Raw genomic sequence first — 24,467 nt, 5'->3', positions numbered from 1 at the left:
AGTCTCCACAGTACCAGGTCAGTCTCTGTAGTACCAGGTCAGTCTCTGTAGTACCAGGTCAGTCCCCACAGTACCAGGTCTGTCTCTGTAGTACCAGGTCAGTCTCCACAGTACCAGGTCAGTCTCTGTAGTACCAGGTCAGTCTCTGTAGTACCAGGTCAGTCCCCACAGTACCAGGTCTGTCTCTGTAGTACCAGGTCAGTCTCCACAGTACCAGGTCAGTCTCTGTAGTACCAGGTCAGTCTCTGTAGTACCAGGTCAGTCTCTGTAGTACCAGGTCAGTCCCCACAGTACCAGGTCAGTCTCTGTAGTACCAGGTCAGTCTCTGTAGTACCAGGTCAGTCTCCACAGTACCAGGTCAGTCTCTGTAGTACCAGGTCAGTCTCCACAGTACCAGGTCAGTCCCCACAGTACCAGGTCAGTCCCCACAGTACCAGGTCAGTCTCTGTAGTACCAGGTCAGTCTCTGTCAGTCTCTGTAGTACCAGGTCAGTCTCTGTCAGTCTCTGTAGTACCAGGTCAGTCTCTGTCAGTCTCTGTAGTACCAGGTCAGTCCCCACAGAAACAGGTCAGTCTCTGTAGTACCAGGTCAGTCCCCACTGTGTACCAGGTCAGTCTCTGTAGTACCAGGTCAGTCTCTGTAGTACCAGGTCAGTCTCTGTAGTACCAGGTCAGTCTCTGTAGTACCACCTGGTCTGTCTCTGTAGTACCAGGTCAGTCTCTGTAGTACCAGGTCAGACCCCACAGTACCAGGTCAGTCTCTGTAGTACCAGGTCAGTCTCTGTAGTACCAGGTCAGTCTCCACAGTACCAGGTCAGTCCCCACAGTACCATGTCAGTCTCTGTAGTACCAGGTCAGTCTCTGTAGTACCAGGTCAGTCCCTACAGTACCAGGTCAGTCTCTGTAGTACCAGGTCAGTCTCTGTAGTACCAGGTCAGTCCCCACAGTACCAGGTCAGTCTCTGTAGTACCAGGTCAGTCTCTGTAGTACCAGGTCAATCTCTGTAGTACCAGGTCAGTCCCCACAGTACCAGGTCAGTCTCTGTAGTACCAGGTCAGTCTCTGTAGTACCAGGTCAGTCCCCACAGTACCAGGTCAGTCTCTGTTTAAGTACCAGGTCAGTCTCTGTAGTACCAGGTCAGTCTCTGTAGTACCAGGTCAGTCCCCACAGTACCAGGTCAGTCTCTGTTTAAGTACCAGGTCAGTCTCTGTAGTACCAGGTCAGTCTCTGTATTACCAGGTCAATCTCTGTAGTACCAGGTCAGTCCCCACAGTACCAGGTCAGTCTCTGTAGTACCAGGTCAGTCTCTGTAGTACCAGGTCAGTCCCCACAGTAACAGGTCAGTCTCTGTAGTACCAGGTCAGTCCCCATAGTACCAGGTCAGTCCCCACAGTACCAGGTCAGTCTCTGTATTACCAGGTCAGTCTCTGTAGTACCAGGTCAGTCTCTGTTGTACCAGGTCAGTCCCCACAGTACCAGGTCAGTCTCTGTAGTACCAGGTCAGTCTCTGTAGTACCAGGTCAGTCTCTGTAGTACCAGGTCAGTCTCTGTAGTACCATGTCAGTCTCTGTAGTACCAGGTCAGTCCCCACAGTACCTGAGGTCAGTGTCAATAAGAACATCTCCCTTTAAAACAGAATATTCCCAAGTTGTGTTGTTCCTGTGTAACATTGCTGCTTGGATGACAGGAGCTACTAATTGATCCTAACAAGTACTTTAGTCAGGGCCATTTATATCCAGCTGTCAGGGCCAGGCCATCACATGAGGCTGCTATAAACATGATGGTGTGCTACACCTGTCTCTGTGTCCGTCTATACCTGGTGTTGATCACACAAGACACCTTATACACAAACGTGACTGCTCTAATGACACATATAGGTGCCACATCAAGTCATAGGGAGTATTAACTGCTGCACTGAAGTAACCTATAGCTTCTAGGTCAAAAGACATTCCTCAAATTACCGTCCTTAACCTCAAATAAGCTCTCTTAGACTTTGACAAAAACAGATATAAGGTTGGGTAAGGGCTTATAAGGCCAGTCAGTTTACTGTTTGATCCAGTCACAACCACCTGCGATAGAACTAAAACTTTTCTTATTGGTGTAATCAGAATGAATACTAAAAGTTTAACTTGGAGAAATTAAAAGACACTAAATTTCTCAGATAATTGTCCCAGTCAGAACTAGTTTGTGGGTATATAAAATTTCATGCAACACTGCTTGTAAACATTGTGCATTAATTATATATATAAACAATTGTCTACATTTGTGTGTATACATATTATATGAATATTCACTTGGGTTTTTTTACGAGCTATATTTATGACTGAAAATATATACTGAAATGAAATCTCCTGTGAATATATACTCAGTCATACAGTATTATTCCTGATTTTCGACAACATGCCCCATGATGGATCTGACTCTGGGAATGGTGTTATAGAATTTAGGGTTTTGAAAAAGATGATGACAAAGGAGATTTTGTATATATGTCTGTTGTTTATATAGGCATGACATAAAATTGTGTCTCTTTAATTCTGTAGAGGTCATCAATTAACCTTATCTGACATATATGCTACTGGCCAATAAGACAGGTGTCCTGACCTACATCATTTTACCACTATGTAACATTAGACAGTATATAATTGAAAGAAACAGTAATTAATTTACCACTTGATTTTCACGTCATTATTTCACTCTTGCAGTTGTACATGTGTTATATATAAATTCTGAAATTTGTGAATGAGATTTTCAGCAAAAATATTGCTAAAATCCCAAAAATTTTGCCCCCAATTTTTTTAGTTTTAAAGGTACCTAGTTTATTTAGGTACAACTTAACCAGAAGATATTGCAGTGCTATTTTTGTTGTTTATATCCATAAGTAGACCATTTTACCACAAATGTTGACAAAACAGCAAGCAGCTTAAGTGCACACCACATCCTTATGTTACACCACATCCTCGGCCTGCACGCTCCCCATTACAGCTCATCATGTGTAATACAGTTTCATATGATTAAGAGGTTTGTTTACGGTATTAAGTGTGGGGCTACGTGACTTGTTCATATACATTCTTCTTAAAATTGTTGGTAATTAATCTGACAGTAACTTTTGATAATTCTGATAACTTTTTAACGCTACAAAGATGTATTATAGGTATATACAGTACCTAACAAAAAGATCAATCATGTCCGAATATCATCACAATATTGTTCTCTTGTATAACAATTTACTTTCCAATAAGAATTAATTGCTGCCCCCATCCCCATCCCTGCCACTCTGTTACTCCCAAGTAAAAGTGTTTGATTGTGGTAGATGTATGTATTGTTCTCTATCTTGTACACCTGGTTGTGACTGGTAGATATATGTATTGTTCTCTCTCTTGTACACCTGGTTGTGACTGTGGTAGATGTATGTATTGTTCTCTCTCTCTTGTACACCTGGTTGTGACTGTGGTAGATGTATTGTTCTCTCTATCTTGTACACCTGGTTGTGACTGGTAGATGTATGTATTGTTCTCTCTCTCTCTTGTACACCTGGTTGTGACTGGTAGATGTATGTATTGTTCTCTCTCTCTTGTACACCTGGTTGTGACTGTGGTAGATGTATGTATTGTTCTCTCTCTCTTGTACACCTGGTTGTGACTGGTAGATGTATGTATTGTTCTCTCTCTCTTGTACACCTGGTTGTGACTGTGGTAGATGTATGTATTGTTCTCTCTCTCTTGTACACCTGGTTGTGACTGTGGTAGATGTATGTATTGTTCTCTCTCTCTTGTACACCTGGTTGTGACTGGTAGATGTATGTATTGTTCTCTCTCTTGTACACCTGGTTGTGACTGTGGTAGATGTATGTATTGTTCTCTCTCTCTTGTACACCTGGTTGTGACTGTGGTAGATGTATGTATTGTTCTCTCTCTCTTGTACACCTGGTTGTGACTGTGGTAGATGTATGTATTGTTCTCTCTCTTGTACACCTGGTTGTGACTGTGGTAGATGTATGTATTGTTCTCTCTCTCTTGTACACCTGGTTGTGACTGTGGTAGATGTATGTATTGTTCTCTCTCTCTTGTACACCTGGTTGTGACTGTGGATAGATGTATGTATTGTTCTCTCTCTTGTACACTCTTGTACACCTGGTTGTGACTGGTAGATGTATGTATTGTTCTCTCTCTCTTGTACACCTGGTTGTGACTGTGGTAGATGTATGTATTGTTCTCTCTCTTGTACACCTGGTTGTGACTGGTAGATGTATGTATTGTTCTCTATCTTGTACACCTGGTTGTGACTGTGGTAGATGTATGTATTGTTCTCTCTCTCTTGTACACCTGGTTGTGACTGTGGTAGATGTATGTATTGTTCTCTCTCTCTCTCTTGTACACCTGGTTGTGACTGGTAGATGTATGTATTGTTCTCTCTCTTGTACACCTGGTTGTGACTGGTAGATGTATGTATTGTTCTCTCTCTCTCTCTTGTACACCTGGTTGTGACTTGGTAGATGTATGTATTGTTCTCTCTCGCTCTCTTGTACACCTGGTTGTGGACTGGTAGATGTATGTATTGTTCGTCTCTTTTTTGTACACCTGGTTTGATGTGGAGATGTATGTATTGTTTTTTTCCTTGACCCGGTTGTGAGGTAAGTATGTTTTTGTTCCTCTCCTTTACCCTGGTTGTACTTGTAGATATGTAGTTCTCCATCTTTTTAAGTTGACTGAATTGAGTCGCTCCTGTAACCTGGTTGTACTGTAATGATGTATTCGTTTCATCTTTAAGTTGTTTACGGTTAGTGGCTACGTGTACTTGTTCATTACATTCTTCTTAAACTGGTTGGTATTAATGACATGTAACTTTTGATAATTCTGATAACTTTTAACGTACACCAGATGTATGTAGATGTATTATTGTACCTTTTTACAAAAAGATCAACATGTCAATATCATCACAGTATTGTTCTCTTGTATAACAATTTACTTTCCAATAAGAATTAATTGCTGCCCCCATCTCCCATCCCTGCCACTCTGTTACTCCCAAGTAAAAGTGTTTGATTGTGGTAGATGTATGTATTGTTCTCTCTCTCTTGTACACCTGGTTGTGACTGTGGTAGATGTATGTATTGTTCTCTCTCTCTTGTACACCTGGTTGTGACTGGTAGATGTATGTATTGTTCTCTCTCTCTCTTGTACACCTGGTTGTGACTGTGGTAGATGTATGTATTGTTCTCTCTCTCTTGTACACCTGGTTGTGACTGGTAGATGTATGTATTGTTCTCTATCTTGTACACCTGGTTGTGACTGTGGTAGATGTATGTATTGTTCTCTCTCTTGTACACCTGGTTGTGACTGGTAGATGTATGTATTGTTCTCTCTCTCTTGTACACCTGGTTGTGACTGTGGTAGATGTATGTATTGTTCTCTCTCTCTTGTACACCTGGTTGTGACTGGTAGATGTATGTATTGTTCTCTCTCTCTTGTACACCTGGTTGTGACTGTGGTAGATGTATGTATTGTTCTCTCTCTCTTGTACACCTGGTTGTGACTGTGGTAGATGTATGTATTGTTCTCTCTCTCTTGTACACCTGGTTGTGACTGGTAGATGTATGTATTGTTCTCTCTCTCTTGTACACCTGGTTGTGACTGTGGTAGATGTATGTATTGTTCTTTCTCTTGTACACCTGGTTGTGACTGTGGTAGATGTATGTATTGTTCTCTCTCTCTTGTACACCTGGTTGTGACTGTGGTAGATGTATGTATTGTTCTCTGTCTTGTACACCTGCTTGTGACTGTGGTAGATGTATGTATTGTTCTCTCTCTTGTACACCTGGTTGTGACTGTGGTAGATGTATGTATTGTTCTCTCTCTCTTGTACACCTGGTTGTGACTGGTAGATGTATGTATTGTTCTCTCTCTCTCTCTCTCTCTCTCTCTCTCTTGTACACCTGGTTGTGACTGTGGTAGATGTATGTATTGTTCTCTCTCTTGTACACCTGGTTGTGACTGGTAGATGTATGTATTGTTCTCTCTCTCTTGTACACCTGGTTGTGACTGTGGTAGATGTATGTATTGTTCTCTCTCTTGTACACCTGGTCGTGACTGGTAGATGTATGTATTGTTCTCTCTCTCTTGTACACCTGGTTGTGACTGTGGTAGATATATGTATTGTTCTCTCTCTTGTACACCTGGTTATGACTGTGGTAGATGTATGTATTGTTCTCTCTCTTGTACACCTGGTTGTGACTGTGGTAGATGTATGTATTGTTCTCTCTCTCTTGTACACCTGGTTGTGACTGGTAGATGTATGTATTGTTCTCTATCTTGTACACCTGGTTGTGACTGTGGTAGATATATGTATTGTTCTCTCTCTCTTGTACACCTGGTTGTGACTGTGGTATAGATGTATGTATTGTTCTCTCTCTATCTTGTACACCTGGTTGTGACTGTGGTAGATGTATGTATTGTTCTCTCTCTCTTGTACACCTGGTTGTGACTGGTAGATGTATGTATTGTTCTCTCTCTTGTACACCTGGTTGTGACTGTGGTAGATGTATGTATTGTTCTCTCTCTTGTACACCTGGTTGTGACTATAGATGTATGTATTGTTCTCTATCTTGTACACCTGGTTGTGACTGTGGTAGATGTATGTATTGTTCTCTCTCTTGTACACCTGGTTGTGACTGTGGTAGATGTATGTATTGTTCTCTCTCTCTTGTACACCTGGTTATGACTGTGGTAGATGTATGTATTGTTCTTTCTCTTGTACACCTGGTTGTGACTGTGGTAGATGTATGTATTGTTCTCTCTCTCTTGTACACCTGGTTATGACTGTGGTAGATATATGTATTGTTCTCTCTCTCTTGTACACCTGGTTATGACTGTGGTAGATATATGTATTGTTCTTTCTCTTGTACACCTGGTTGTGACTGTGGTAGATGTATGAATTGTTCTCTCTCTCTTGTACACCTGGTTATGACTGTGGTAGATATATGTATTGTTCTCTCTCTCTTGTACACCTGGTTGTGACTGTGGTAGATGTAATTGTATTGTTCTCTCTATCTTGTACACCTGGTTGTGACTGTGGTAGATGTATGTATTGTTCTCTCTCTCTTGTACACCTGGTTGTGACTGTGGTAGATGTATGTATTGTTCTCTCTCTTGTACACCTGGTTGTGACTGTGGTAGATGTATGTATTGTTCTCTCTCTTGTACACCTGGTTGTGACTGTGGTAGATGTATGTATTGTTCTCTCTCTCTTGTACACCTGGTTGTGACTGTGGTAGATGTATGTATTGTTCTCTCTCTCTTGTACACCTGGTTGTGACTGTGGTAGATGTATGTATTGTTCTCTCTCTCTTGTACACCTGGTTGTGACTGGTAGATGTATGTATTGTTCTCTCTCTATTGTACACCTGGTTGTGACTGTGGTAGATGTATGTATTGTTCTCTCTCTATTGTACACCTGGTTGTGACTGTGGTAGATGTATGTATTGTTCTCTCTCTCTTGTACACCTGGTTGTGACTGTGGTAGATGTATGTATTGTTCTCTCTCTCTTGTACACCTGGTTGTGACTGTGGTAGATGTATGTATTGTTCTCTCTCTCTTGTACACCTGGTTGTGACTGTGGTAGATGTATGTATTGTTCTCTCTCTTGTACACCTGGTTGTGACTGGTAGATGTATGTATTGTTCTCTCTCTCTTGTACACCTGGTTGTGACTGGTAGATGTATGTATTGTTCTCTCTATCTTGTACACCTGGTTGTGACTGTGGTAGATGTATGTATTGTTCTCTCTCTTGTACACCTGGTTGTGACTGTAGTAGATGTATGTATTGTTCTCTCTCTCTTGTGCACCTGGTTGTGACTGGTAGATGTATGTATTGTTCTCTCTCTTGTACACCTGGTTGTGACTGTGGTAGATGTTTGTATTGTTCTCTCTCTCTTGTACACCTGGTTGTGACTGGTAGATGTATGTATTGTTCTCTCTCTTGTACACCTGGTTGTGACTGGTAGATGTATGTATTGTTCTCTCTATCTTGTACACCTGGTTGTGACTGTGGTAGATATATGTATTGTTCTCTCTCTCTTGTACACCTGGTTGTGTGTTTCTCTGGTCTATAGTCGTGTTTCCGTGTTTTTGTTTGCCTGCATACCTAGATAAGCTATCTGCAGGTACATTTTGTAGATATAATTACATACACAAGGGTAAGGTGATGTATGCCAGAGACGGGGGAGGCAAATTCTTTGGGGATTGTTCTATAAATAGACTACTGCAGGAGCTGATTCATCAGCAGTCTCTATCCTCCTCCTTCCCTCCCCCTCCTTCCCTCCTCCTCCTTCCCTCCCCCTCCTTGTCTCCCCTCCTCCACTCTCCTTCTCTGTTAATAAAGTTTTCATATAAAGACCCCAAGTATGTACCAAGCCTTTCATCCAATTAGTTTACAATGCATCAGCATAACTCGGGTATGCAGATACATAATGATGCTGTGTATCCAGATAATTTGAATTATAAAAGGAATAAAAAAATATACATAATGGTATATAGAAATGCAAGAGTAAACAATATAGTTATGTCATTGAACAACTTTCTCCATCAAAAACTTGTTGAATGCTGCTTGAATCCAGACTGATACAATTCACCACTTTGACAAAGACATTTTTTAACTGATGTTTTATTTGTTATATACACCATGCATATAATGGGATACTTATACATGTATATAGATATATAAGTCCTATTTAAAAGAAGGATTATATAAATATAATTATTTCAATATTGCCAATTTTTAGTTCATTTTTTAAGCCAGTCCACATGGGTTTTTTTTTCCAAATTGTTTTATTGATTAAGTTGATAATTTCAAGTATAAAAATATAATGTACAAAACTGTATACACCCTCCTGAATGAATTTATGAAGATCAAGTGTATGTGTGTAGATGTGTGTTTCTCACTGATGACGTTGGAAAATATATATAAATATGAGAAGAATTTGCAATAAAAGTCTTCCTGCTTGCCAAAAATATAAAATTGATGCTGATGTATTTTTACACTAGCTCTGACATCATGAAATGATTTTTTGGTTGTAAGGTGGGTGTAAAGTATATATGTATGGGTGAATTTTGAGTGAGGAATGGCAGGAACGTACAAGAGAATGCTATTTTGCTGACGTCAATAAATCTACCGAGGTAAAATGAATGTAGGCTTGAAATCTAGTAGATTATAAATATAAAGGTATACTACAATATGTATTCATGGTGTTAGAGGTTGGATTTTTTTCAGTATTCGTTTTTGCCTCATTTACATCACTGAGCATTACAGCTAAGAAATTATAGATAATTTCTATCTCATTATTCTTAACTAATTTCTCCTCTGTTTTTAATTTGGAATTTTTACATAAAAATAGAGAAACAAATATCTAAACAGAATGTATGTAACGACATGATACATTATACCTATATGTTTGCTTCCTTGTCCAATATTAAGTCAAGGGGGGCCCCCAATAGATTAATCTTTGTGGAATTTCCAGATATCAATCTAAAGGTGTAAGCCAATGGTACCCCCAACCCCAACCCCAACCCCATCCCCATTCCCTATTCATGCACCAATTATATAACCTAAAATGTAAACAATTTAGCCTTGATAAATTTCTAAATTTGTAACGTTGTATTGAAGCTAGCTGGCCAATCAAGACATCCTGACATATTGACTGTATATTATTGGTCTTAATTCAAACCTATTTTTAGACTTCCAGAACGTTCGTATGTTTAAAGAGTACACATGTTGGTAAACATAACGTCCATACAACTGGATATATTTATTGATTGTGCTGTTTGGAATAATCTTGATCGACAGGTCTCCCAACTACAATTTCTGATCACCTTGCAGGCATATTCAGTTTTTCAGAGGTAAATAGCACCCTATACTAGCTGTTGTATGTATATACGTTTTTAATAAGGGTATATGTAATATATATATAGATATGTTTTGATCTTTGTAATTGTGTGTATGATTACAGTGGTGTTAAAAAATTATTTCAATTTTCTGCAGTTTTATATCCTCCTTTCAAATATTGATGAATGAATTTATAGTCACATCCTAACAAAAGTCAGACAAATTCCGGGATACCTTAAAGCAAGGATGTGTTGTGAATGCTCTCTAAGTTTGTAAATTATAAGTTTGAGGTATTAAATATCAATTGCAAGCAGTTGAAAATTACAAAAATATAGCTTGGATGTTTGAGTTAACATATTTTTATAACCTTTTAATTTTCACGTATAGTTATAATTATATACTATTCTGCTCAAGATCAGACATGTATGATTCAGGACTTTTCTGGATAAAGCTAGGTTGTGGATAAAAATAGAATTCTCGGAAATCCTGCTTGTACTGCAGCAAAACATTTGTCTGTCGAGGTTTAAAGTCACAAGATTTATATTGAGTATTGTGTGATCATCCCCAAGGCTATAAGCTAAGTTTTGGTAAGATGTCTCAAATGTTTTTATGAAGTAATGAACTTTTCTGACCTTTTGTTTTCTGATGAAAAGGCATGCAATGAAAAGAATTTATAATGATTTATTAGCTTATGTTGCATTTAAGCATTAACTGGCCGGTGGACATGTATTGTATAGGAGGAAGTGATTTGTATGTACATAATCATGAATGATATATATATATGTGATAGGGGTTTTAATTATTGATATCAGTCAATATAAGTTTAGCTAAATGCAAAAAGAAATCAATTATTTAAAAAAGAAACAATTCTGACCAATTTGAATTTTATAGTATGTAATCATTTTCTTTCACAAATGTATACAATGTATGTTCAAAGATCAATGATTAATTTTCCCTCTTTCCTTTTGAAAAATTACATCATGAACCAGGAACTCATTATTTGTGTATTATGTCATACAGGTACCGTGACTGTTAGTTTGATCTACAGAACGGGTCATTGACAGGATTTCCTGTGACTCTCCCAAAACATTCTCATAATGTTAGTATTACTATAGCTATATAACTCCAGTGTTATGAATCGACACACAGATGTTTTATGTAGTAATATATAGTACTTGGTGATATATATGGAGAGAAATTGCTTTATCACTGTGTGTTTTCAGAGATTTTACTTTAGAGCAGTAAGTGGTAGCAGTCATCTTTAATGGAATATTAAATTATTATGGTAAACTCTGTCTAATATGACACCCTGCAGTGACATTCAATGATTGACAAATTAGACAGGATGTCAGTAAATTGATATTTGGAAGTTTTCAGGAGAAATTGGATTAAAAACTGTTTGATGGACCAGAATATCAGAAAATTGTTTGGTTAGGATGAAATGTTGTGGATGTGTAAATGTTAGGGTGACACTTAATGAAAACATCACATGCCTTTTGATAATTTTCAGATAAAAGAAAGGAGGTGGATGCAGTTAGTATGTCAGTAATGGCAGTAGTGTTATATTGTTTCACTCTGTGTATAAAGTAACAATATTTGTGTACTTGTAGGCATTGACATCTGCTGCTAACGAGTCCCTGACTGCTGGACCAGGGGAGAGTGGCACCCCATAATACAACATGGTCGACTACTACAAGGTGCTTGGAGTACCAAAAGAGGCCTCAGTGGCCGAGTTAAAGAAGGCGTAAGTATATTTACAAATAATTGTTTATAACTGTGTGAAAGGACATTTCTTTGGATGTCTATGGGTTGTGGCATCTGTACACAGTGCTGTTTCTATGGACTGTGCACACATCTGCACATAAAGATTGTAAATCTAGTAATTTTGCCATATTCCTCACTGCCATGTGATCAAGCCCTTTAGGCCTCTTGTTCCTTGTAAAATTTCTGATTTCTGAGAGATGACCTAACTTCAGTTAATTTTGTTCAACAGTCAGTGGCCTGCAGCATGTAGCTCATTTGTTTCCTGTTTCAGTTTTAGTTTTATATATATATAACTGTAACCAGTACCCTCTTTCAGACACTTGTATTTTAAATATTTTAACAAGCATGGCTGTCTACAGCCTGAAAGTGGATTCAAATTGCAATTTCCTGAGGTTATATTTGTCGTAAAACTGTAGTTCTATAGTGATGTTGATATAACATGTTGTGTTTAATTTCCTAGTCGGTGTTTATCAGCGTAAGTCGTGGTAGAAGTAGGTTCCCTAACTTTATTTATGTAAGTTGATGTCCTGTTAATAACCCCATTCATGTCTTATTACGTTTTAAGTTGTACATGTGTCGGCCTGCCGGGTTTATTATGTGATAAATACAGTAAACTACATACTATCAAAGTGTTTATGTAACAGCCTGATTTATAAATATGTTCAGAAAGTAGAGGCAGTTATTAACGGATGAGACTACTTTTTCTCAAAGTTCTTTACTGTTTCAATTAGCAAATTCCTATGTCAGATTATTCATTGTTGATTTTTCTCAAATGTTATCAACTACATGTATTTCGAAAAAATTTAAAAAATATTTTTAAAAAAAAACCCATGCCTGATTTATATAAACGATAAACTCATCAATGTACATTTCAGTTCAATAACAGTTTTCCAAAGCTTTTTCATTGTTCTGTAATATATCTGTGAGTTGATGTGTTGGCCCTCTGGGGACAGGAAAGATATCGTGTAATATACCAAATGTATTGTATGATGACCTATGACCCATCTACTCTAGGTAAAAATTGCTCTTTAGGCCATTTACAACTGTTTTACAAATGTTTGTTTTTTGTTCTTTACCTGTAAGATTAAAAACCATGAACCAAGTTCTTCCTATTCCCAGCCGGGCACTACATGACGTCCGAGTGTCCTTCCCATTCCCAGCCAGGCACTCCATGACGTCCGAGTGTCCTTTCCATTCCCAGCCAGGCACTCCATGACGTCCGAGTGTCCTTCCCATTCCCGGCCAGGCACTCCATGACGTCTGAGTGTCCTTCCCATTCCCAGCCAGGCACTCCATGACGTCCGAGTGTCCTTCCCATTCCCAGCCACACTACATGACGTCCAAGTGTCCTATCCATTCCCAGCCACACTCCATGACGTCCGAGTGTCCTTCCCATTCCCAGCCAGGCACTCCATGACGTCTGAGTGTCCTTCCCATTCCCAGCCAGGCACTCCATGACGTCCAAGTGTCCTATCCATTCCCAGCCACACTACATGACGTCCAAGTGTCCTATCCATTCCCAGCCACACTACATGACGTCCAAGTGTCCTTGCCATTCCCAGCCGGGCACTACATGACATCTGAGTGTCCTTGCCATTCCTAGCCGGGCACTACATGATGTCGGAGAGTCCTTGCCATTCCCAGCCAGGCTCTTATAACACATCTTCGCTAGTCAAGGTTTCTGATTTCGTTTGTTTACTGCAAAACCACAGCCTGAATGTAAAACACAATTCGATTGGATGCCCTGGGATTCCAGGGTGCGACGGTATGATAAGGGCTCATTAAGTATAACATAATCAGAAGCCTTGGCTAGCGAAGATGGGCACTGCATGACGTCCGAGTGTCCTTCCGATTCCCAGTCGGGCACTTCATGATGTCCGAGTGTCCTTCCCATTCCCAGCCACACTACATGACGTCCAAGTGTCATTCCCATTCCCAGCCACACTACATGACGTCCGAGTGTCCTTCCCATTCCCAGCCAGGCACTCCATGGCGTCCGAGTGTCCTTCCCATTCCCAGCCAGGCACTACATGACGTCCGAGTGTCATTCCCATTCCCAGCCACACTACATGACGTCCAAGTGTCATTCCCATTCCCAGCCACACTACATGACGTCCAAGTGTCCTTCCCATTCCCAGCCACACTACATGACGTCCGAGTGTCCTTCCCATTCCCAGCCACACTACATGATGTCGGAGTGTCCTTCCCATTCCCAGCCACACTACATGACGTCCGAGTGTCCTTCCCATTCCCAGCCAGGCACTCCATGATGTCCGAGTGTCATTCCTATTCCCAGCCACACTACATGACGTCCGAGTGTCCTTCCCATTCCCAGCCACACTACATGACGTCCGAGTGTCCTTCCCATTCCCAGCCACACTACATGATGTCGGAGTGTCCTTCCCATTCCCAGCCACACTACATGACATCCGAGTGTCCTTCCCATTCCCAGCCACACTACATGACGTCCGAGTGTCCTTCCAATTCCCAGTCGGGCACTACATGACGTCCGAGTGTCCTTCCAATTCCCAGTCGGGCACTCCATGACGTCCGAGTGTCCTTCCCATTCCCAGCCAGGCACTCCATGACGTCCGAGTGTCCTTCCCATTCCCAGCCACACTACATGACGTCCGAGTGTCCTTCCAATTCCCAGTCGGGCACTACATGACGTCCGAGTGTCCTTCCAATTCCCAGTCGGGCACTGCATGAGGTCCGAGTGACCTTCCCATTCCCAGCCGGGCACTGCATGACGTCCGAGTCCTGTGATAGACAGCATTCTCTCAAATATTTAATAACAGCCCGGCAGGTAGAGAGTAAGAATTGTACCTGCTGTCCCCATTACATGATCTTCCATAGAAAGAGGCTTCCAAATTTTAGGATCTTATATCCTTTCTCTTCTTTCTAAACATCTTCTTCCTACTTCCTTAATGTCTCACATGACACTGCCTCAGCATAATGGGTTCTGTCCCTGGCTGTGACATAGCAAAAGTCTTTTAATAGGGTTGTCATTACTGCTCAGCATTTTGGGAGTTGGGACAATAAATTTAACAGGTTAGCCTGTTGTCAGTATATGTGGCCAGGTGGGGTTTCCTGCTGGATGTCTTTGCCAGTATGCTTCAGTGAGATAGCACTATAATGTCAGCATCAGTGTCCCACTATCATACGGAAACAACACAGAAATACCACAGCTTCCCAAACCACAGACACATTTCACACACATCTGAGGGGAGGTCATCTTTAAATGACCACAACTGTTGATAGACTGTCTTGACTAATGATATTAATGTTAACTTTATCACATTTTGGCTAAAATTCTGGAGAAGTACATTGAATGCAATGGAAACATTGTGTATACATTGTATATCTAATTCCCTTGTCTGGACCTGATTATGAACCAACACAATCCTGGACTGACATGAACTCATGTCACTTATAACCTTCCAGTGTTTAAACCTTAGTTCTGACTAATTAGAGTTACAGGTGTGCCAGACCAGAAATTGAACAGTACATATGGCCATCAAAAATAGGGTATGATAAGGTGAATATTTATAAACGGAGATACATATGAGTTCGGGGCTCTGGAATACCTACGATTATTTGAACTGAACATCTTATTTGAGAAATGTGGCCTAATATATATTGTATTAGAAAGCAAAATCCGGAAAATTAGATACCATGCAAAATCTGTATACTATTATATCTGAAATGTGAAGAAAATTTTAAAGAAGAAATTTTATAGGGATATAAGCTGTGTGATGCATTAAATTATATAGAAAATTACACTTCATAGAGTAGACCCATCAGAATCTTATCTGAAAAGAAAAGTGCTGTTCTGAATCATTGTGAATGGGTTATACTCTGTTAACGACCCCTGTTGTCTTGTGAGGGTTTGGCACTGCTCCGAAGCTTTAAGAATTACAAGTATCTCCATGGAATACAAACTGTCATGGACAAACTATTTGAGAAATGTTTGCATTTTAACACTTAAGATTGATGAGTAATAAAGCAAGATTTCCTGTCTAAATGTTTTCCATTGACCATGTACATCACAGACATACATTATAATGACGGTGTTACCATGACAACGTACATCACAGACATACATCATACATTATAATGTTGGTGTTACCATGACAACGTATACGTACATCACAGACATACATCATACATTATAATGAGGTGTTACCATGACAACGTACATCACAGACATACATCATACATTATAATGACGGTGTTACCATAACCATGTATATATCACAGATGTACATCATACATTCACTATATAATGAGCCTTAAATAAGCGGTCATCTGTCTTACACGGCCAATTATATTTAATGGCCACAAAAATCTGCCCCGAATCGTTGTATAGTCTTGTATTAAGCGGCCATTTTGTCTTGAAGTAGACATCTTCGATGATCACATGACCAGGTATTTTTATCAAATTCATCAAAACTTTGATCTTTGTTGGTTTTCATTTCAAAACACACTGTACATGGTATATTGTTATCAATATCAATATGTGCATTATAATATGATAAATTCAATAAACTGTTGAAAAAAGAATTGGGCATCAGGCCGTTTATGGCCAACCTGGTTTAAGCAGCCACCTGTCTTAAGCAGTCAATATTTGTCGGTCCCTTGGGTGGCCGCTTAATACAGGTTTGACTGTATTTGATACATGTACTGTTTAATTGTGAAACTTCACAAGCATATATGTATTACATGTATATTTGTAACCGACCTTCACAATGGGTATTACTTTAACTCATACTTGTACAAAATGTTGTGAGAACTTATGTAGAGGTATGAAATGATCAGTATGCCATGTCTATAAATACTCCCAGGTGTTGTTTAATCCCCCACATATACAAGAACTTGGACCATCCCCTCGTAACAACCATAACAGCAAAAATATGTAAAGTAAGAGAAGGAAAGCCTTAGTCAGAAAATAGTGATTTTATTTGCTTTACTGGAATTGCTAAGGTGTTGTCAGTATTTCCCAACTTCGGCAACTTGACTGAAATATCTGAAAATAACCCAGAAATAAACACATGACAAACACTGATTACGTTACGTACAATCTTATTTTTAACACTAATTCCTGGATGTGAACGGTGGTAAGAAAATGGTATTTATGTATACGTAACTTATCTGGATGTGAGCCAATCAAATTGTGACGTTTGAATCATTCAGGTAGTTTCTTGCAATTTCTGACGTTAAAAGATTTTGTCAGTTATTGATAAGTCCTGTTGCCGTGTTCCCCCACTGAGTTGTGAATTACGTTAAACCCTACGCAAATAGGATCTAAAAATACTTGTGTTTATGTATGCCTTAGAACTTTTTCTTTTTTTAGAATTTTAGGAAAAACAAGTGTCTGCATGGATACATGTTTGTTATATGAGGCTGGTATAATCTGTGGTGATGGTGGTGTTTTCACAGTTTGTAATGACTCATTTTTGTTGTTTTGAGACTAAAATGAAATTTCAGAAGTAAAAGATTCACCCACATATATACTTGCACGTACATTCTTCAAGAGAAATATTCACACACTCTAGCAGGGGGTTGAGGGGCAGGGTCCTGAAAATATATCAACAGGGACCTGAGAGACAGGGTCCATACATAAACCAGCAAGGGCTGAGGGGCAGGGTCCAAACATATACCAGCAGGGGCTGAGGGGCAGGGTCCAAACATATACCAGCAGGGGCTGAGGGGCAGGGTCCAAACATATACCAACAAGGAGCTGAGGGGCAGGGTCCAAACATATACCAGCCAGGGGCTGAGGGGCAGGGTCCGAATATAAACCAGCAGGGACTGAGTGGCAGGGTCCAAACATATACCAGCAGAGTGTTGAGGGGCAGGGTCCAAACATAAACCAGCAAGGAGCTGGGGGGCAGGGTCCAAACATAAACCAGCAGGGAGCTGAGGGGCAGGATCCAAACATATACCAACAGGGGGCTGAGGGGCAGGGTCCAAACATATACCAACAGGGGGCTGAGGGGCAGGGTCCAAACAAATACCAGCAGGGGCTGAGGGACAAGGTCCAAACATATACCAACAGGGGGCTGAGTGGCAGGGTCCAAACATATACCAACAGGGGGCTGAGGGGCAGGGTCCAAACATATACCAACAGGGGCTGAGGGGCAGGGTCCAAACATATACCAACAGGGGCTGAGGGGCAGGGTCCAAACATATACCAACAGGGGCTGAGGGGCAGGGTCCAAACATATACCAACAGGGGCTGAGGGGCAGGGTCCAAACAAATACCAGCAGGGGGCTGAGTGGCAGGGTCCAAACATAAACCAGCAGGTGTCTGAGGGGCAGGGTCAAAACATATACCAGCAGGGGGCTGAGGGGCAGGGTCCAAACATATACCAGCAAGGAGCTGAGGGGCAGGGTCCAAACACATACCAGCTATATAGCAGGGACCTGAGAGACAGGGTCCAAACATATATCAACAGAGGGCTGAGGTGCAGGGTACAAACATATACCAACAGGGGGCTGAGGAGAAGGTTCCAAACATAAACCAGCAGGTGTCTGAGGGGCAGTGTCCAAACATAAACCAGCAAGGAGCTGAGGGGCAGGGTCCAAACATATACCAGCCAGGGACCTGAGAGACAGGGTCCAAACATATACCAGCGGAGGGGCTGAGGGGCATGGTCCAAACATATACCAACAGGGGGCTGAGGGGCAGGGTCCAAACATAAACCAGCAGGGGGCTGAGGGGAAGGTTCCAAACATATACCAGCAGGGGGCTGAGGGGCAGGGTCCAAACATATACCAGCAGGGGCTGAGGGGCAGGGTCCAAACATAAACCAGCAGGGGGCTGAGGGGAAGGTTCCAAACATATACCAGCAGGGGGCTGAGGGGCAGGGTCCAAACATAAACCAGCAGGGGGCTGAGGGGAAGGTTCCAAACATATACCAGCAGGGGGCTGAGGGGCAGGATCCAAACATAAACCAGCTACATAGCAGGGGCTGAGGGGCAGGGTCCAAACATATATCAACAGGGACCTGAGAGACAGGGTCCATACATAAACCAGCAAGGAGCTGAGGGCCAGGGTCCAAACATATACCAGCAGGGGGCTGAGGAGAAGGTTCCAAAAAAATACCAGCAGGGGGCTGAGGGGCAGGGTCCAAAATATATCAACAGGGGGCTGAGGGGCAGGGTCCAAAATATATCAACAGGGGGCTGAGGGGCAGGGTCCAAAATATATCAACAGGGGGCTGAGAGACAGGGTCCAAACATATACCAGCAGAGTGTTGAGGGGCAGGGTCCAAACATAAACCAGCAAGGAGCTGGGGGGCAGGGTCCAAACATAAACACGCAGGGAGCTGAGTGGCAGGATCCAAACATATACCAACAGGGGGCTGAGGGGCAGGGTCCCAACATATACCAACAGGGGGCTGAGGGGCAGGGTCCAAACAAATACCAGCAGGGGCTGAGGGACAAGGTCCAAACATATACCAACAGGGGGCTGAGTGGCAGGGTCCAAACATATACCAACAGGGGCTGAGGGGCAGGGTCCAAACATATACCAACAGGGGCTGAGGGGCAGGGTCCAAACATATACCAACAGGGGCTGAGGGGCAGGGTCCAAACATATACCAACAGGGGCTGAGGGGCAGGGTCCAAACATATACCAACAGGGGCTGAGGGGCAGGGTCCAAACATATACCAACAGGGGCTGAGGGGCAGGGTCCAAACAAATACCAGCAGGGGGCTGAGTGGCAGGGTCCAAACATAAACCAGCAGGTGTCTGAGGGGCAGGGTCCAAACATATACCAGCAGGGGGCTGAGGGGCAGGGTCCAAACATATACCAGCAAGGAGCTGAGGGGCAGGGTCCAAACACATACCAGCTATATAGCAGGGACCTGAGAGACAGGGTCCAAACATATATCAACAGAGGGCTGAGGTGCAGGGTACAAACATATACCAACAGGGGGCTGAGGAGAAGGTTCCAAACATAAACCAGCAGGTGTCTGAGGGGCAGTGTCCAAGGTAGCAGTGTACAGTAAAAATGCCAAATTCTGAAAAATATGGCACATGTTTTAGATATGTAAACATTGCCAGTTAACCTTACATATAACCTCTAACAAAGTATATATATTTGAAATCTGTACAACATTTGCAATTTTAATAGAGCTCTGAAGGATAAGTAAACTGATATTTTCTGTGATTTTTAGAGCTGTGAATACCATGGTAACAGCTTAAAAAATTCTCAAAAATTGCAAAATATTATGATATTTGACCCAAAATGGCACAATTCTCTACACAATTTTTTTTCTGAAACCTATTTAAAATTAAATATCTCTATCCCAAAGACAGAATTAATCTTGTTTGGACATATGTTGTAAATTAAGTTTTTCCGCTATCTTACCTTTTCTGTGGGCTTCCATTTTGCGCTGTAGGCAAAACTAAATTTCCTGTGTAAACACCCGTTCGGAAAATCCGGATGTTTAAAATCCGGAACCAATTTATTGATTTTTGTTTTAATAAATGTGAAGCCTGTATGTACTACTTCATACTGAATATACCAATTATAGTGTACATTTATTTTTTCATTTTTTATGCATATCATAATACAGGAGTTATTTGCTTAACAAAAAAAATGCCCATGGCCAGGCTGTCTTACTGTGGTGTGCTACCTTATACATCACTTTTTTAAATTCAAATTTTACTAAAAGCCCCATGAATGTCTAGAACATGTTCCGACGAACAAAATGACATATCCGGTTACTGTGTATCTTTAATAGTCACCGAGTATTGCTGATTTCCCTGAGAGGTGTATTTTGACAACTTTTTCTCCCAATCCAGTAATAAGGGGAGGTAATTTTAAAGATGAAAACTCCCATAATTCTGTATATCTCTTGAATAAAGTTGTGTTTTGAGTTGAATGTGGTACTTTGAGTCTCTGTGCATGTAATCAAGCAAAAAATACTATACAACTATCAAATTTAGCCTTGTAATATGACGTCATAGTTACCATGACGTCATCAGTAACTATGACGTCATCAGATGGTATCTATGACGTCATAAATACTCAATGGTGTCATAATAAATAACCAAATTCCTTTCCAAACCTCAGCTTAGCAACACATGCAATATTCTAACTGATAAATCGTGACATGACATCCAAGATTTCAAAATGTCATGCCTATGACATCACAATCATCTGTTTCCACCCCGGTTATTCAGATATGTACCAATGATCATATGAAAGTGTCCGCTGATCCCATTTTATGCGGAAAATGCTATTTTTTTCTGCTTTACCTAAGTAAATGACCATAATTGACAATATTTTATCAACCGTACACTCAAGCCATTGAAATTACATGCTTACCATTGTATAAATAAACTGAAAATAATGGTTTCACCAAATATTTCAAAAAATAACACTTACTGTAATAGTTTCCATGGATACGGGGTAATAAATCAGGTAAAACAAACCAGAATTCAGTCTATATGGTTTGTTAGATACCCAATAAGTTATATTGGGTTTGTTATAAAACATAGAATATCTTTTCAATTTACACTGACTCATTAACATTATGCTTAATTAACCCACCCTTAAAATGGGTAGATATGCGAGTTACCTCCCTTGATTCCTCTAATATGACAAGCCAGATAATAAACAAGTTTTAGATTGTTTTTATGCATTTTTGAGCAATAATGAATTAAAATGAAGCTTAATCAAGCATAATTAAGCACAATTTCCAAAAAATAACATTTTTCAGCCCTTATAAGGTAGCAGTGTACAGTAAAAATGCCAAATTCTGAAAAATATGGCACATGTTTTAGATATGTAAACATTGCCAGTTAACCTTACATATAACCTCTAACAAAGTATATATATTTGAAATCTGTACAACATTTGCAATTTTAATAGAGCTCTGAAGGATAAGTAAACTGATATTTTCTGTGATTTTTAGAGCTGTGAATACCATGGTAACAGCTTAAAAAATTCTCAAAAATTGCAAAATATTATGATATTTGACCCAAAATGGCACAATTCTCTACACAATTTTTTTTCTGAAACCTATCTAAAATTAAATATCTCTATCCCAAAGACAGAATTAATCTTGTTTGGACATATGTTGTAAATTAAGTTTTTCCGCTATCTTACCTTTTCTGTGGGCTTCCATTTTGCGCTGTAGGCAAAACTAAATTTCCTGTGTAAACACCCGTTCGGAAAATCCGGATGTTTAAAATCCGGAACCAATTTATTGATTTTTGTTTTAATAAATGTGAAGCCTGTATGTACTACTTCATACTGAATATACCAATTATAGTGTACATTTATTTTTTCATTTTTTATGCATATCATAATACAGGAGTTATTTGCTTAACAAAAAAAATGCCCATGGCCAGGCTGTCTTACTGTGGTGTGCTACCCAAACATAAACCAGCAAGGAGCTGAGGGGCAGGGTCCAAACATATACCAGCCAGGGACCTGAGAGACAGGGTCCAAACATATACCAGCGGAGGGGCTGAGGGGCATGGTCCAAACATATACCAACAGGGGGCTGAGGGGCAGGGTCCAAACATAAACCAGCAGGGGGCTGAGGGGAAGGTTCCAAACATATACCAGCAGGGGGCTGAGGGGCAGGGTCCAAACATATACCAGCAGGGGCTGAGGGGCAGGGTCCAAACATAAACCAGCAGGGGGCTGAGGGGAAGGTTCCAAACATATACCAGCAGGGGGCTGAGGGGCAGGGTCCAAACATAAACCAGCAGGGGGCTGAGGGGAAGGTTCCAAACATATACCAGCAGGGGGCTGAGGGGCAGGATCCAAACATAAACCAGCTATATAGCAGGGGCTGAGGGGCAGGGTCCAAACATATATCAACAGGGACCTGAGAGACAGGGTCCATACATAAACCAGCAAGGAGCTGAGGGCCAGGGTCCAAACATATACCAGCAGGGGGCTGAGGAGAAGGTTCCAAAAAAATACCAGCAGGGGGCTGAGGGGCAGGGTCCAAACATAAACCAGCAGGGGGCTGAGGGGCAGGGTCCAAACATATACCAGCAGGGGGCTGAGGGGCAGGGTCCAAACATATACCAGCAAGGAGCTGAGGGGCAGGGTCCAAACACATACCAGCTATATAGCAGGGACCTGAGAGACAGGGTCCAAACATATATCAACAGAGGGCTGAGGTGCAGGGTACAAACATATACCAACAGGGGGCTGAGGAGAAGGTTCCAAACATAAACCAGCAGGTGTCTGAGGGGCAGTGTCCAAACATAAACCAGCAAGGAGCTGAGGGGCAGGGTCCAAACATATACCAGCCAGGGACCTGAGAGACAGGGTCCAAACATATACCAGCGGAGGGGCTGAGGGGCATGGTCCAAACATATACCAACAGGGGGCTGAGGGGCAGGGTCCAAACATAAACCAGCAGGGGGCTGAGGGGAAGGTTCCAAACATATACCAGCAGGGGGCTGAGGGGCAGGGTCCAAACATATACCAGCAGGGGCTGAGGGGCAGGGTCCAAACATAAACCAGCAGGGGGCTGAGGGGAAGGTTCCAAACATATACCAGCAGGGGGCTGAGGGGCAGGGTCCAAACATAAACCAGCAGGGGGCTGAGGGGAAGGTTCCAAACATATACCAGCAGGGGGCTGAGGGGCAGGATCCAAACATAAACCAGCTATATAGCAGGGGCTGAGGGGCAGGGTCCAAACATATACCAGCAGGGGGCTGAGGGGAAGGTTCCAAACATATACCAGCAGGGGGCTGAGGGGCAGGGTCCAAACATATACCAGCAGGGGCTGAGGGGTTACTAAGGGTCCAATAAAGGACTGGAGTAAATCATTTAGCTTCAACTCCTTCTTTTGCAATGCCAGTGTTTTAGAGAAATATTTTCATATACAATCAGGGGGCTGAAAGGCTAGAGAGGGCCTAATAGGAGAATTTTCGAAAAGACCTTTCCATTGGTACTACATTTGCAGACCTGCTGACCTTGACTTATAATGATCATGACCATTGACCTAATTTTAAAAACCTCTTACCTTGGCCACAGTATGTTATAAACTGTATGAGATAGGGCTTTCATATTTGACGCATGTCCTCCTTCTGACAAGATCTTTCGCTTGGTACTACATTTATGGACCTGCTGTTCTTTGCTGTGACCTTGACCTACTTTTAAGAATTTCAACCCACTCGGCGAGCTACATTAATTGTCTTCTTACAAAACTTGTGATCATTTTTGTTCTACAGCTTGTATATATAGACATTGTTAAACTTAATGTACTACATTGTAGTTGCGTGATTATGACATCTTTATTTTTGTGTATTTTGACAGATACAGAAAACTAGCTCTCAAATGGCATCCAGACAAAAACCCAGACCGAAAAGAGGAGGCAGAGAAAAAATTCAAAGAAATCTCAGAAGCTTATGAAGTTTTATCAGATCGTAAGTAAATCATCTACAATTGACATATCGTAGGTATATCATTGATAGATAGATCGTAGGTTTATCATCTTCATTAGACAGATCGTAGCTATATCACCTACATTAGACAGATCGTAGCTATATCACCTACATTGGACAGATCGTAGGTATATCACCTACATTAGACAGGTCGTAGGTATATCACCTACATTAGACAGGTCGTAGGTATATCACCTACATTAGACAGGTCGTAGGTATATCACCTACATTAGACAGATCGTAGGTATATCACCTACATTAGACAGGTCGTAGGTATATCACCTACATTAGACAGGTCGTAAGTATATCATCTACATTAGACAGGTCGTAGGTATATCACCTACATTAGACAGGTCGTAGGTATATCACCTACATTAGACAGGTCGTAGGTATATCACCT

General features: G+C 41.3%; 1 protein-coding gene across 9 annotated transcripts in view; it reads left to right on the top strand.

Moving 5' to 3' along the window:
- The window catches only part of LOC117343691 (dnaJ homolog subfamily B member 6-like), a 64,259-nt gene that overhangs the window by 15,466 nt on the left and 24,326 nt on the right, over positions 1–24,467 (top strand). For 5 of the 9 annotated variants that reach the window (XM_033906162.1, XM_033906160.1, XM_033906161.1 and 2 more), the window contains exons 2-3: positions 11,484–11,617; positions 23,940–24,049. In XM_033906162.1, the coding sequence (XP_033762053.1) occupies positions 11,553–11,617; positions 23,940–24,049 (175 nt within the window). In that variant the 5' untranslated portion in view covers positions 11,484–11,552. Of the gene's footprint in view, positions 1–9,868; positions 9,888–10,395; positions 10,461–10,997; positions 11,115–11,139; positions 11,159–11,483; positions 11,618–23,939; positions 24,050–24,467 lie in introns of those variants that run through there. The other 4 variants (XM_033906159.1, XM_033906157.1, XM_033906156.1 and 1 more) reach the window with 4 other exon arrangements.

This window comes from Pecten maximus, chromosome 15 (genome assembly GCF_902652985.1).
Source record: "Pecten maximus chromosome 15, xPecMax1.1, whole genome shotgun sequence".
NCBI classification, from domain to species: Eukaryota; Metazoa; Mollusca; class Bivalvia; order Pectinida; family Pectinidae; genus Pecten; species Pecten maximus.
Note: the sequence above shows the minus strand (reverse complement) of the source record. Positions and strands in the feature narration are given on the sequence as shown.